This window comes from Otolemur garnettii, unplaced genomic scaffold, assembly GCF_000181295.1.
Source record: "Otolemur garnettii isolate 467f Iridium unplaced genomic scaffold, OtoGar3 scaffold00145, whole genome shotgun sequence".
Classification (NCBI taxonomy): Eukaryota; Metazoa; Chordata; class Mammalia; order Primates; family Galagidae; genus Otolemur; species Otolemur garnettii.
In genome coordinates, this window is record NW_003852540.1 from 2,361,521 (window position 1) to 2,376,705 (window position 15,185).

Sequence of the window (15,185 nt, forward strand, 5' to 3'; positions counted from 1 at the left end):
GAACCTACCACCTTAGGTGTATGTGGCTGGCTCCTTAGCCACTTGAGCCACAGGCGCCAAACCAAGACTTTCTATATATATACTTTTCTATAGGCGGTTATGACTCTTTGTCAGCAGCTTTTGGGTACTTATGCTTAGTTAAAACCCCACCAAACTGAATAGTTTAAATCAGTAGTGGCTTAAAATGTGTGAATTGTTGGAACTGATTGTTCAACACTTAAGCGTACATATGAAAGTAAATCTCAATGAAGATCAAGCTGGGGGGGGGTAACTTCACACCTATTGTAGCAGGTTTACAATCTTGATTCAGTTTGTGCAAAAACCAAAGTATTTAAAGAAAACGTGTACCCCCTTATATTCTGAAGTAAAGAAAATAAAAATTGTGACTTGTAGAATCTGTTTTTTAAATGAAATGTTTTGTGGAAGAAGAATAAAATACAGGAACTTCTCTGGTTGAAGCATAGAAAAGGGGTGGGGTGTTCTGAAGCTACTATTCCCCACTCCTATGGTAGGAATCTATGAACCAGTATCTGAAAACTATGTTTTCCACTCATGTTTATGGCCTTCTACCCAGTTATATCATTTTAAATGTATTGTTGTCCTACACTTACTATTCATTCAAAGGGTTTCTTGTGTATGTGATGTGATCTTCCCAACAGCAGTTCCATTAGACAATATGGAATCTGTCCTTAGATGAAGGTGATAAAAAGCAAATTTTCAGTTTTCATGACTTTGGTGCCAAAAGATTCTCAAGCACAAAAGAAATCCCTGTGATTGCAGTAGGGTGTACAACTGGAGGCTAAGGAATTCCACTTCCCACAGACACTGAACTATGCACCCAGCTCTGTTACTGTAATTACCCATTCCTCAATGACAATTTAACTCAATCTGTTGGAAGAATCATTTACATTGTAGAATGTCTCTTTGATTTTAAGTTTTTTTTAAAATTTTAAAGTAAATTTATTTTTTATAATAGACTTTTTTTTTTAGTGCAGTTTTTTATTTTAGCGCAAATAAATGAACAGACAGTACATAGAGTTCCATATACCCATCCCACTTACCAGTTCCCATTTAATTTTTAATGATAGGCCAGGTTGGCTCTAGCTCAGTGGTTCCTTTGCCTCTATAGTGAAACTAATTTTTAATGATAAAAATAATACCTGAATATATTATTCTTGTTGAATATGATTAAATCAAAATCAATTTGTTTCTTTTCCTCCCCTCCCCAGTAATCAATGTTATCAGTTTGATGTGTTTTCTTTTAGAGCTTTTCTGTGATACATTAACATATATATGTATATGTATTCTGGCAATTGATTAGTATTACTATTCTAAAACAAATTAGAATACCATATGTTTTGGTCTGCAACTTGCTTTCTTTTAACCCACTGACTGCCATACTAGAAAAAAATTTTTTTTCCTTGGAGCCATGGTGTTTCATTATTAGGTCAAGAACATTAAGTGCATATCAGTTGCATTTAACTCATGCTAGTTTTGAACCCAGGGCAACATGAAGCATATATAACTCACATGTCTCTTAACCTAATAAAATACTGTGGCCCCCAGGAAAGACACTTTTTTTCTAGCATGGCAGTCAGTTTACAAGAGATATGTGAGTTATACCACATATATGTGTCACAAGGCCCTGGGCTCAAAACTAGTATAAGTTAAATAAAACTCACGTGGCAGGTAACATGTTTTGAAGATCCTTCCATGTTATTTTATTTAATTGTTCATCAACTGACATGACATTCAGATCAATTCCTTGTTTTTTTTTTTTTTATTTTCTTTTTGGCTGGGGGCTGGGTTTGAACCCACCACCTCTGGCATATGGGGCCGGTGCCCTACTCCTTTGAGCCATAGGCGCCGCCCCAATTCCCTTAAATGATGTTGTAATAACAATCCTTGTATACAATATGCTGTATACAATATGCTGATTATGCACATGCTAGTATTTGAAAAGTGGAATTGCTGGGTAAAATGATTTGTGCATTTTTAAACAATTTATATGTTTATTTGTAGGTAGTGAAAGTATACCCTTTTTTTACATTTTTATCAGTACTGAATACTATCAGATTTTAATATTTTTCCTAATAGGGGAAATGGTTTCTCATTTTAATTTGCATTCTTTAATGATAGTGATGTTGAACATCTTTTTATGCGATTATTGGACATTTGTATTTCCTGACCTTTCTTAGTTTTTTAAAGAGGAGAATAATCAAATAAAAAGTTTTTTTTTTTTTTTGTAGAGACAGGGTCTTGCTATGTTGATCAGGCTGGCCTTAAACTCCTGACCACAAGGGATCCTCCCATACTGGCTTCCCAAAGTGCTAGGATTATAAGTGTGAGCCACCATGTCTGACCAGGATTTGATTTGGAGGATTTGGCAGTTGCTTTTCTTGAATATGCCTATTTTGGTGAATAAGGAATATCTTAAATAAATAAAAATTTTAAAAAGCACCTAAGATCAAGAACATGGTAAATTTGATCCAGTCGTCATTTAATTGTTCAGTGGTTGAGTTTTTATATTGTATATATTACCTTCATTACGTACTTACCTTCATTGAAATCATGTATAAAATCAAGAGCATGTTTAATCATTTTTCTCATTTGATTCAAAATATCAGCTCTCAGAACCCCGTGAGGCTGGGGACCAACTTCTATACCTAGATACAGAAGGGGATATAATCATATTTATCTAAGTATTAGAATGTTTTACAAAAAAATGAGCATTTTAATATATCGAGATCTAGAATCCAACCATTAAAATTATTAAAAAGATAGATCATGTGGCATCATGAAAAATACCTAAGCACAATGTTGGCAAAAAAAGAAGCAGAACATTTACATGTTCAAGATATATATGCATAGTGAATATAGATTAGAAGAGAACATAGAAAAAATATCAGAGTTATGATAAAAATAGAAAGATTTCAGGTTTTTTTCTATCAATTTCATTCAATGTCAAAATATTTAAAAATCATAGCATAGTAAAAGAGGTAGACAAATTCACGCTGACAAAACAATAGGTGGGGTGCTGATGGGCTGAAGGGGCCTGAGGGTACACAGTTTTCTGTGGGGTTCTAGGCAACCTTTCACATTGCTGTGTCCTGGTGAGCATCCTGACCAATAAACCTGCTTTTGTTTGTTTGTTTTTCCTTTTTGAAAAGGAAAACCAAACAAAACCCACAATAGGTGGATACAAAGAGAAACTGTCACAGATCTAACATTTTACTTTGATAGGAAGAAGGACATTCATGGAGTCATAGAAATAGAGTAGACCAATCATGGATTTAAGTCAACACGTCCATCTATGTGATCCTAGAGTAACATTCTTGCACTTAATGTTACAACCTATCATGACATAATAGTGCTATTGTTTTAATTTTCTGTAGAAAAAATTTCATTTCTTCTCACCCCAATAAAACTGTGTTTATACTGTCAGGTCTCTTTCCCATGGCTGTATATTCTTAGACCTAAAAAATACCCTTTCTTCCTGTTCAAGTCTTCCACAAAGTCATCTCCATTTCTCAAACCACTTACAAAGTGTACCACCCTCACTCTACCCTTGTATCTTCCACTCAAAATTTACTTAGAATGAACCTGTCACATTTAAGCTGCCTTGGCAATAGAATGCAAAAGTGGTCCTTATAGGTGCCTATTAGAAGGTGCAATAGTCTTAGTGCATTATAAAATATTGATTCACAAAGAATATGTCTCTGATCTTAAGTGTCTGTTTTTCAGTGAGTGCTTGATGTAAAACTATTCCAAATAAAATAGTGAAGTTGGAAGGAGAACCTAAAATATTATTTATAATGAGCTTAATATTCCTTTATATTGAAATCTTTTCAAAACTTGGTATAGTTAGGGCTTGCCTGGGGTTAATTTGCTTGTTACTTGATAATTACAAGCTTAATAATATACTAGGTAGTTATAAAAGTTCTTTGAAAATAATTTTCTTAGAGTTTCAGCCAAGACATAATTAATTCAGTCACAACTATGGGAAATGTGACTTACCAACAGGATACTTGGCTACAGAACGAGTGGTTGCATATTTGAAGGTAGGATGCTCAATAAGATAAACGTAGCAGGGTAATGGAGCCAAAGAAGTCTGAAAAAAATTTTTAAACATCTTTTTTATTATGTAAAGACCATATGTTTTGTTCTCTTTGTTGCAAAGAGTCAATAATGCCTTCAATATGTTTTACTTCATCAACTAAGATTAATAAGACAGCTTTATGAAACATTTTATAACTCAGTGTTACAGCTTGAAAACATACAAATGAACCATATACATAGAAATATAATTGTAAAATTAAATTATACATAATTTTTTGTAAAATGTACATTAAACAATTCAGGTTCAAAGCATATAATAAAATGTCCTTCTTGATGGATTTGGTTATTTTTGTTTGCATCACTGGTTACATTTAGCAGTACTCTTTTTAAAAATTCTGTTTCTATTCCTGTGGTCCTGTTCTATTCCAGATGTTGAGTGAGTCCCTCTCTTCCTGCTTATCTGATTAAGAATTTAAGACAGGCTTCTTTGTTTTGATAACTGAGTATCAGCCATTCTGCTTCCATGTCTGGCAACCAAACATTCAGCAATTTTTGATGAGCAATAAAGAATAACTATATTATAATCTCCTATGGATAGGAATAATTCCTATCAAGTTATTGTCAAAAACTCAAGTAAATCAAAACAATAGTTGACTGGCCTGGACTAACATAGTGAGACCCTGTTTCTACAAAACAAAACAAAACCCAGGAATGATGGCATATGCCTATAGTCACAGCTACTTATGAGGCTAAGGCAGGAAGATCATGTGAGCCCAGAAGTGTGAATCTGTAGTGAGCCTGCATTCAACTGCACTCCAGCCTACATGACTAAGACCCTGTCTTAAAAGAAAAATGTTAATCTTTACTATAAGCTAGGTTTTAACCTAAATCCTTTTAATACTTTATCTCATTTAAGGCTTTTAGTGCCCACGTAGGGTAAGTATTATGCTAATTTTATAAAAATGAGGAAAGTAAGGTTTTTGGACTTGGCATATTTTCCAAGTTTAGTGAATGAGAAAGTCAGGATTTGGGAATCCAGGTTCTATTGACTATATGGGTCAAATTTTTCCACCAAAACACATTACTTCTCTGGAAAGAAAAATATCTGTAAGGTCTGACAAGTTCATGAGCTTGCCACTGTGCACTTATGTTGGCAGGAGTGTACAAACAGTGTGGTAAGGTTTCATATCCTTGGTGTATCAGTGTCTCACAGTTGTGTCCATGTCAATGTGTAGTGGTGTCTTGCTGAGTGGTGTTCATAATTGTTGTTGTGTATTTTTATATGCTGCTGTAAGAATGTTGGAGCTTGAATTAGAGCAATGAACAAACATTAAACTTCTTGTTAAACTTGGCAAGAGTGAAAGTGAAAGTTTATGAAGATAAAGCCATGAAGTGTACAAATGGATTAAGCATTTTTCTGAGGGGAGAGAAAGCATCACTGATGAAGAGAGGTCAAAGAGGCCAGTAATCAGCAGAACTGACAAAAACATTGCAGGAATTTGTCAAATAGTGCATTGAATTGTCACCACTGCATCTCTATATTCTGGTACTACCCTTTCTTCCACCCCTCATGCCTAGCTGTGGAGTAGATCCCATTTCTCTTGGGCTCTCCTTCTTGACCATTTTCTGGTTGTCTCATAGCTATAATTAACTTAAAAGTATAAGGCATATGCTAACTTTTAAATTAATAAATTAACATTACCTTAATATAATGAAACATTTGAATCAAAAGGTTATTTCTGGAATCTTCAAGGATAAGAGTGCACCCCATGTTAGAAGTTGTGTTGTGAAGGTCAAAAATAATATCATAAGAATCTTCACTATGTTTTGGACCAAATAAAAGATTTATTTCTTGAGCCCTTCTCACTTCATATGGCAGATCTTCTGATATTTCTTTGCTGTTTTTAGCAGAAAGGAAAAGATTAACAACATCTGTGGCTAAGATAACATAAACATACAATGAGAACACAATGTAAAAAGAATCAGTTGCCAAACCTTTAATATGAAAAATCTGTGTAGGAAATGAAAACTTATTTGAAACTTTTATAACTTTTATTCATTTGATTCCATGTGACTAATGTTGCATTGGCATGCCTATAAAATAATAGTTCATTTATATGATTGGTCACAGAACATATCAAACAGAATCTATCATTTGATTTCAACATTGAGCAAAACTTATCCATTAAGTTAATGGATATTTTCTTAGTAGTTATGGTGCACTGGGTTATTTTTTATGGGGCTAAACCATAAAATGCACCATTTCCCCCACTCTAGCTAATTCTAGTGCACAAACTTAGGTGCCCACATGATCTAATTAGGAATTCTTTTTTTTTTTTTTTTACAGATATAGAACATAGTTTTTATTTTGATTTTCTGTTTAAAAACTCTTATCTAAAAATGCTAATTAGGAATTCTCACTTGAGGTGTAGGAAAAACTAGTGGTCCAGGGACAAGGTTTACAAAGAGTCTCTAAACTCTCCAAAAATTTGCAGGCACATGTATATACCATGCATGTATATTTTTGGGACAGGACTAATAGTTCTTCTTGTATTTTCAAATGAGCCTCTACCTACTGCAATGATTAGTATTTTTTTTTTCTTTTGGCTATATATGACAAAGGTTTAAATTTACTTTTCCTTATTAAAATACCCACCCTCTTTTTCCTATAATCTATTTCTATTCCCTAGATATTTTTGCTGGTATTTTCAAGGGACCTACAGTTTGCACCTGAGTAATTCCTGTCCGAAATACAGTCAGGAAAGTGGAGCAGCCATTTTGTAGCCTGGAAACAAAAAGCATTAGAACAAAGCATATGGTAAGAATAGCGCAATGAAAAGATAGAAGGAGCCTGTAGCATTAATGATACCATGTAGCCACTGTACCAGCCCTGACCTGCCTACTGCCCAACTTAATATTTGTGAACAAGAAACCCTTATTTGTTTAAACCGCTATTCTCCAATTTCCATTATCTGCAAACCAAACCTAATGCATATACATGCACTTAAAAAGTTAATCCATGAAATAATCTCATGATATCTTCTCCATCCACTTTGGTTCTACATCATTCTATCCCACTTGAGTAAATGGGACCACTGCCTACCCACTGCCTACTCAGAGATGAGGCTTGAAGTTTTGAAAAATAATGAATGCTTTGTATTCTCACCACTGAAGTTCAGCTCCCTTGGAAGTATCCCAAGAGAGGAGGTTGAAAGACTTGGGAGAGGAAAGACCCAGAAGGGCACTATCAGCTATATTAAGTTGCTTAGATCTCTTCTGAATACATTTTTAAAGAACTTTCAGCAGGGGAAATACATGATAAAACTTGAATGTTCTGATGATTCATATAGCTATCATCTGGAGAATGGGTGGCAGGAAGGACTGGAACAAGGTTGGATACAAAGAGATCTTTTATGAGATCTAACTATCCACAAGAGAAATACACTAAGGTAGTGCAAATGGGGAGGATTTGGGAAGTAATATATTTTCCTTTATATAATGTGCATTTTTGGTCCAAATTTTTGAGGGAAAAATAAGGGTGTGTGTGTTAAGGTACTAATTTTGTATCTATGTAAGTGTTTTTAATTATTTTATTTATGCTTACGTGTTAAAAGTGCAACTCTAGAAAGCAATGACAATATCTGTATGCAAAATAATACCCTGGAATATGGTAATTGGTTGTGTCGACCTTGTGAAGAACTTGCAATAAAAACCCATGCTATACAAAGTGCAAAAGCAACTTCAACAAACTTGAAAACCCAACTTGCTGTGATTTGGTGGGCTAAGCAGCCAAATGTGACTTTTTGATGTCAGTAAACAAGCCCTTTAGTACCCTAATGAAGAAAGAGTGGATGTCCTGGATGCCGTCAGCTGGTAATGATTTAACACCTATAGGCAGAACCAAGAAAGCATCTATCACTCAGGCTTGTGATTGGATCCTAAAATCATGGAATTATGTCAAGAAGTGGTTGTGAAATTGTTTAAAAAAAATGTGGCATCAGCAATGCTATGGATGGAACTGAGGATGATGAAATTTACTAGAATGAAAAAAGGGGTAATGTAGAAATTGGAGACGACTGATGATACTTTTGATACTGATATTAAGAAAGAGCTCTTGGCTTTCTATGATGTGTAAATTAGTTACTGGTGCATAAAATTTCTTGTATCTTGTATCTGTTCTTATATTTTGTTATTTGTGGTATGAAATTTCTTTTTTTTTTTTTTTATTTAGACGGAGCCTCAAGCTATCCCCCTGGGTAGAGTGCCATGGCATCACAGCTCACAGCAACCTCCAACTCCTGGGCTCAAGAAAGTCTCCTGCCTCAGCCTCCCAAGTAGCTGGGACTACAGGCGCCCGCCACAATGCCCGGCCATTTTTTGGTTGCAGCCATCATTGTTGTTTGGCGGGCCTGGGCTGGGGATTCGAACCCGCCACCTTAGGTGTATGTGGCTGGCGCCTTAGCCGCTTGAGCCATAGGCACCGAGCTGGTATGAAATTTCTTATACCATAATATGTTAAAAATAAATGCTAAGCTGGGCATGATGGCTCACGCCCATAATCCTAACACTCTGGGAGGCCGAGCCAAGCTGATTGCTTGAGCTCAGGAGTTCCAGACCAGCCTGAGCAAGAGCAAGAACTCATCTCTACTAAAAATAGAAAAACTGAAGCAAGGCTATCTCTTGAGCCCAAGAGATTGAGGTTTCTGTGAGCTATGATGCCATAGCACTCTATCCAGGGTGATAAGAATGAGACTCTGCTTAAAAAAAATGCTAAAATCCCTGTATAATATGTACAAAAAACAAGTATCTAAATACAAACAAATAAAAATTTGAATTAAAATATTAAAACAAAAGATTTTTTTCTTCAAAGCTTGGGCCAAAAATATGGGTAAACATACACAGAAGCATATCATATATGGTAGATTATGGTACTTGTAATGAATAACTGGCAGGATTTAGTGACCCATGAGATGTGGGGATGAAAAACTGGGAAGGTTCTAAGATTATTTCTATGGGGGATTTTGTGGTTATAGTGCCATCACTAAGATAAAGAATATAGGAAAAGGAATAAATTTGGGAGAGGGACGATGGGATGGAAGAAGTTAATTAGTTTATCTACTTCATAATTTTTCATAACCACCCCAAATAGAATTGCCTAGCCTTTGAATAGTGTTAACAATAAGAAGTAGAAAGTAAATTTAATTTCACTGATCACTGAAATGCACACTATTAAGTGGTCATAATAAGAAAACTCAACCCTAGTCCAGTTCAAAGTTATGTGGGAAGTTAATATGTTGACAAAAAAGAGTTATTCTTCAACAAATTCTTACTTGTTATATAAGAGTAGGATTTTTTTAGGTTAATAGATAAACATTAATTATGTCAACATACCCTCAGTCATGAAGAGACATTTCTGAAATTAAAACTTACTAAAATGATTTGATACAAAAGTATGACTACTGTATAATTGCTCTGAAAATCATCTAGTCTATCAAGTGAGGCATATTTGTACTAAAAGTGTATCGATCTTTTATCTGTGAGGAGAGAAAACCTGAGGAATTCTCTAAGTCAAATTAGCATTTTTCAGAAAACAAGAATATAAGGTAGTACATATAGCTGTTCCTGTGTATGTCTTATAACTTAGTAGTAGTCTACCAATTCCATGAGGGTTAGAAACCATCTTGTAGACAGCCTTGCACTCACACAATACCTCGAAGAGTATCTTGAGAAAAACAGGTATTTACTAATATTTTTAGGTAAATAAAAGAAAAAAGTGGTAAAAAGCAAATACTTACAGGCATACATATCTATAGTCACAGATATGACATAAACAAATGCAAAAACAACTAATAAGAACCTAACCTAGAGTATTATGATTGCATATGTATTATAAATCAGCTGAAATTTAAATTCAGAAAGTTCAGGTACAGTGTCTTTACCTCTCATCTACAGCACTTCACTTGTGACAATCCATCACTGAAGTTAAGTACATCTACTCCTTGGATCACAGAGTGGCTTGATGTTTCCTTAAAATGGGTATTTATTCATCTTTCTTTCAACATATGTTAATTGAAACATCACATTTTTCTTAACTAGAACTTTATGCAATACCATAAACACAGTTGCATGAAAACATAGTAATGAATTTCCTAGGACGTTAATACATATATATGTAAGCATAAAAGTTAACACTAATTTAATGCAAAGGATTATTAAATCTGTGACTACAAGGATATGATTTAAAAATAAAAATCTTTTTTATTTATTGTCTGTACGTAAGAGCATGTGAAAAAGTGTATAAGAGAGCACTTTAGAGAACTGTAATTCACAATGCAAAATGACTAAAAGTGAAAGTACTGTGGTGACTACATGTATGGATGTGAATCATCAGATGAATACATATATGTGTTCTCTCTCACACTCCTACTACTTCTCTCTTCTCTTGCTCTCTCTCACACACACAACAAAAAACATAATCTTACCCAAGATTTTCAGAGTCAAAAACACGATTCAGGTCACAGTCAATATATCTGGTGCACTTCTTCACTGCTTTTGGGTTTGTAATAAGTGGTTTTATCTCCAGACCTGTTCTCTGAATCTCAGCGCCATTCTGTAGCCAATGCTTAACCAGAAATACTCCTGTTAGCTCATTCCCATGAGTTCCTCCAAAGATAGCAACCTTTTTTATAGGTTCTTCAGCAATGTGGCAAGAAGTCATTTCACCAAGAAGTTTTATGTGATTTCTGCAATTCAGAAGAGATCAAAGGAAACTTGATTTCTTAAGAAAAGTTTAGAAATTTGAAGCCGAGTGAGACTTTAACCAAAGTACAAAGTCCAGAGTTCCCTTGCATGGAGTATATTTTAATTTTCTGTTACAAGTTCTGAGCCCTGTTTTTTATGTGGACACTCCCTTCTTTAGCCCTGCCCTTTACCATATTTGGATTACAACTAGAGATACAGCTGTTTACTTTAACTTCTAACTCCCTCAGATGGTCAGTGGAACTAAATACAATAATAAATTAGCATCACAGACTAACACAAAAGTCCTGTTTTCCCCTCAGCTAGAATGCCATCCAATGGGGCTGTCATGATTATTTGTAATAATAAAAAGAGTTTATATATTTCTCAGATCAAAAAATAATAAAAATAAAAAAGTGGTCCATTCAATATTTATATTTCTATTGGCATTTAAAAAATTTCATCTCTGAAATGAGTTCAGGCACTTTTCATAGTCTGAGGGCAGCATTTGAATCTCACCTCTATGAACAGTCACAGGCAGATCGTCAGAGATCTTCTCTTGAACCAGCACTCTTTTTTCAGAATGCTTTTTTACACTCAGAAACAGGAAGACCAAATCAGTGATCAGTGGGCTTTAAAATGCTACTTTGAAACATCCTTTAATTTCTTTTTCATGAAGTTTTTGGTAATCAAGTATCAACTTTCTTATGAACCTTCCTCATTTCTTTTTAACCTGAACACTAAAGGAAAACCAATTGTTAGTGATTTTTGAGTCTCTTTAATGGGGATATCATATCTTGGGACATACTATATATACTAAACACGTCATGTGAGCTTATCTAGACATGGCCTAACTTATTGGTAGCAGGGATTCTCCACTGCAATGTGCTACTCAAAAGGGGGTCTTATTAGGGGAAATCGTCTAGAATACTAAGATGATTGCGACCCTTTGGTGAAATGACTTTGAGCCAAATCTGATTTGACTTCATACTTATTTACCCAGAAAATCAAATGTACTCAAGTACTGGAAGTACTATGTATTAGGAATGCCAGGTTGGTTGATAGGGGTACAATAAGAATAACTCATTACAATTGCAGAGCAGTTTAATTTACAAGGTTCTTCCACTAGGTTTATTCATGTATCCTGTTTTGTAAGGGGGTAGGTTAGGTATGACATCCCCATTGCAGGGATGAAGGAAAGAAAGATTAAGTAAGCCGATTAATGTTCTACAGGAACTGAGGAGAAAACTAGGCCTGGGGCCCATATTTCTGAGTCCAAGTCTAATGTTTTTCATAGGACAATAGGGTGCCTCTCTGTTATTTTTGGTCTTCTTCAAAGTTCTATTTTTGCTTTTTCAGAATTTACATAAACAGTCATTACCTTGTGCTCAGAAAATAAACAGGCACACAAACAAAATACATGGTGGAAAAATAAGATATGGACGCTTCATAATATTTAATAAACCAGTTCATGTGTTCTTCCTTTAAGAAATCATAATGCAGAGATAAAGAAAGCAAAATAACCAAATCTAAATTTACATGTTGAAATCACTGGTGTAATCTAGAAAAATAAAAGCCCCTGTAGCCTTTGAATTTTCTACCTACTTCAATGTACACCAAACACTTCAGACAGTGTAGAGATGATGAAAACACACATAAATGTAAACAGCCGACAGTTGTATTGTTTAGTTACTTTGGTTTTAAGAGCAGTAACTATGGTGAATTATTAACACTCTACTATGTTGTTTCTTTTCTGCTGATTTGTAGTTTGTTCTGTCCTTTGCCCTAGTCTCTCTAGAAATGCTGCTTCAGTTATTTACTTGGCTACCACAAATGACTTGCATTTTGAGGCTTGTTTTATGGAATCTTAACAGATCAGCACTTTGAAGCACATTTCACATTCATTAGTATCCTTATTACATGTCAAAATTAATAACCTTTTCAAGAGTTAATGAATTGTAGTAATTCTTTCCTATACTTACCTTGTATATTGTGTACAGAGTTTGTCGCCTGTGGAAAGCTTTATTAGAAAAAAAGGAGAGCATTTCCTCAGAACTAGAGCAACAGAGGCTTTTCATACTCTTATACCAAGTTAACTTCCAAAAGATTTTTAACTCCCTGTTTCCCAAAGCACACTCAATTTTTGAGAACCACAAAAACTATACATTTTTATTAGTCTAGTTTTTTTTGAGAGTTCAGAGAACTGGTTGTATACAAACAGAAACTTATTCTGGTTGCATCATTTCACTAATCAGTATAATATCTAATATCTTTAAGTACTTAAAAGCATTAAGTGTGAGAACCTCCAGCATCACAAATATTTTGTGGGGATGGAGGTGCCCAAATGACTAATAAAATAATGTAATTTAAAACAAAAGTAGAGCAAATTTTTACTCCACAGTCTTGGGTGTCCAGTAGATTTATGCTAGAAATTTTGCTGGAGACAAACGTAAGGTGGGCTTATTTCCCAAATAGTATGATTGGGGGATAGGGTGGGATTTCTTTTCAATATCGTATATAAGGTGTCTCATAAATAATGAGGCTGTCCAGGAGCCATGAAGTCAAACTACTCTTACTACATAGTACTTAGTTATAGAAATTAACACAATTTTCTCCCTCCCTGTGCTCTGTTGCTGTTACTTGCCCATCTTGCCCAACTTTCCAGGTGGAAATAAATAATCATAAGCAGAACAAGATAGGAATAAATACAGTTCATAAACTGCTGGCAAAGATTTCAGATCCCTGTGTCTGCATTCCTCACAGATATACACAGGATATTGCTCATAGAGGGTTTTAATTTTTTATTTTTTAATGCGAAATCTATTTTTAGGGTGTGTGTTTATACACCTGTATGTATGTATCTTTGTGCATATCAGGTCAAAATCTGCTTCCTGAAGCTTCTGTTCGTGTTTTGGCTAAGTCCTCTCTGGAATCATAATAAATACCAAGTCTTTTAGGACATTTCATCTTTTGAAATCTTTTTTCAACCTTATTCCTTTCTCTGGCATTGAAAGCCTGCTGTTATCTGGTCTCAATCTATCCCTAATATTATTTCCTAACATTTTTCTTTGGACATAATCTTCAAGGCCTCACAGTCCTGGGCCTTTCCTAACAACCTTCCCTCCACCTCTGAGCCCTTTCCACCTCTGCCCATCTACACTCAGATGATGGCGTGACGACGACATGTGCCTTCAAACTCAGACAAAGCTGGAATTACTAAATTGTGCCCCTCGGAAATACCGATACATGGCAGCTACTGCCATTAAACAAGGGCTAACAGTTTTTGAGCATTTCACCGTGTGCCAGGACTGTTTGTTTTCTCTTCTGATATTTTTAGGACGATTATGTAAATACGGTAATTTGAGGAAGGAAACGCATGTCTAGTGGGGGTAAGTAACTTGCCCGAGGTCACAAGGCTAGGAATCCACCGCCTTCCCTCATGGAGCTGGAAGCTCCGGCCGCCGCGCCATTCTGCTGGCATCGGAGGCTGCGGGGGTTGGGGGGCGCTTTTCCCGCCCCGGCTCCCGGCGCCCCCACCGGGCCTCCGCTTAGCCACCAGCCTCCGGGCTCTTGGTCTTGGCTGACTCAGAAATTCAGCCAGAACACGCAAGACCCCTGTCACTTGGTTTTGAGGCCTGTGGCCCACAAGTCAGCGCACTCCAGGTTGCCACCAGCATCCTACAAACTGAAGTTTAGAACCCAAGAAACGGCCATGGGTGCGGGGAAGGCAGGAAGACACTTTTCTGACAAAGCTGGGCAGAGGACTGTTGGGCAGGACATCTGCCGCTGCCTCTACGGCGACCAGGACAGCCTCCTTCCCTCTCTGGGCAAAACTCTAAAGAGGTGGAACCATCCGTGCGCCACCGCGCACCTCACAGCGCGGGGGTGTGCACTGGGACGCCGCTGAGCGAGGGGAGGCAATCCGCGACGCCAAGACGGAAAGGCGCGACACCCCTGCGCCTGCGCGGTGTGTTGCGCGGGTTGAGTTGCGCCTGCGCACTGCCGGGCTTCCGGCGTTATCTGTGGAGGCCCGAAGGTTAGCGGTGGCTGGCTGGACGGTCTTGATTCCCGCGCCTGAGGTGAGGGAAACTTGAAGGTTAAAGTTGTTATCTTGTGTTGGTAGGAGGGCTGAGGAAAGGAAGAATGTGTGTTGACTCTAGTCACCAAACTGATCCCAATCCTTGCATGGGTTAGGAGAGCCCTTTGAGCAAGAACATAAACCTAGGCTGGAGGTTTTCTCCCACCCGCCATGAGGGGTCCTCTTGGCCTTGAAGGCGGCGGTTTTTGTGGGGCCTGTGTTTGCGACCGTGAGCTGGCTGATTCAGCAAACTTTTTGTGCATTAACGGGATCAATTACATTATTAACGCTTCTTTTTTTTTTTTTTTTT

The 15,185-nt window shown here is 36.5% G+C and overlaps 1 protein-coding gene across 3 annotated transcripts in view; it reads right to left on the bottom strand.

Annotated features, from left to right (window-relative positions):
* The window catches only part of ASPA (aspartoacylase), a 32,387-nt gene extending 21,434 nt beyond the window's left edge, over positions 1–10,953 (bottom strand). For all 3 annotated transcript variants that reach the window (XM_023518721.1, XM_012810899.2, XM_023518720.1), the window contains exons 1-4: positions 10,542–10,953; positions 5,762–5,957; positions 4,018–4,111; positions 2,559–2,666 (exon numbers count right to left, since the gene is read on the bottom strand). In XM_023518721.1, coding sequence (XP_023374489.1) covers positions 2,559–2,666; positions 4,018–4,111; positions 5,762–5,957; positions 10,542–10,777 — 634 coding nt within the window. In that variant the 5' untranslated portion in view covers positions 10,778–10,953. The remainder of the gene's footprint in view (positions 1–2,558; positions 2,667–4,017; positions 4,112–5,761; positions 5,958–10,541) is intronic.
* Between the last annotated feature and the right edge of the window lie 4,232 nt (positions 10,954–15,185).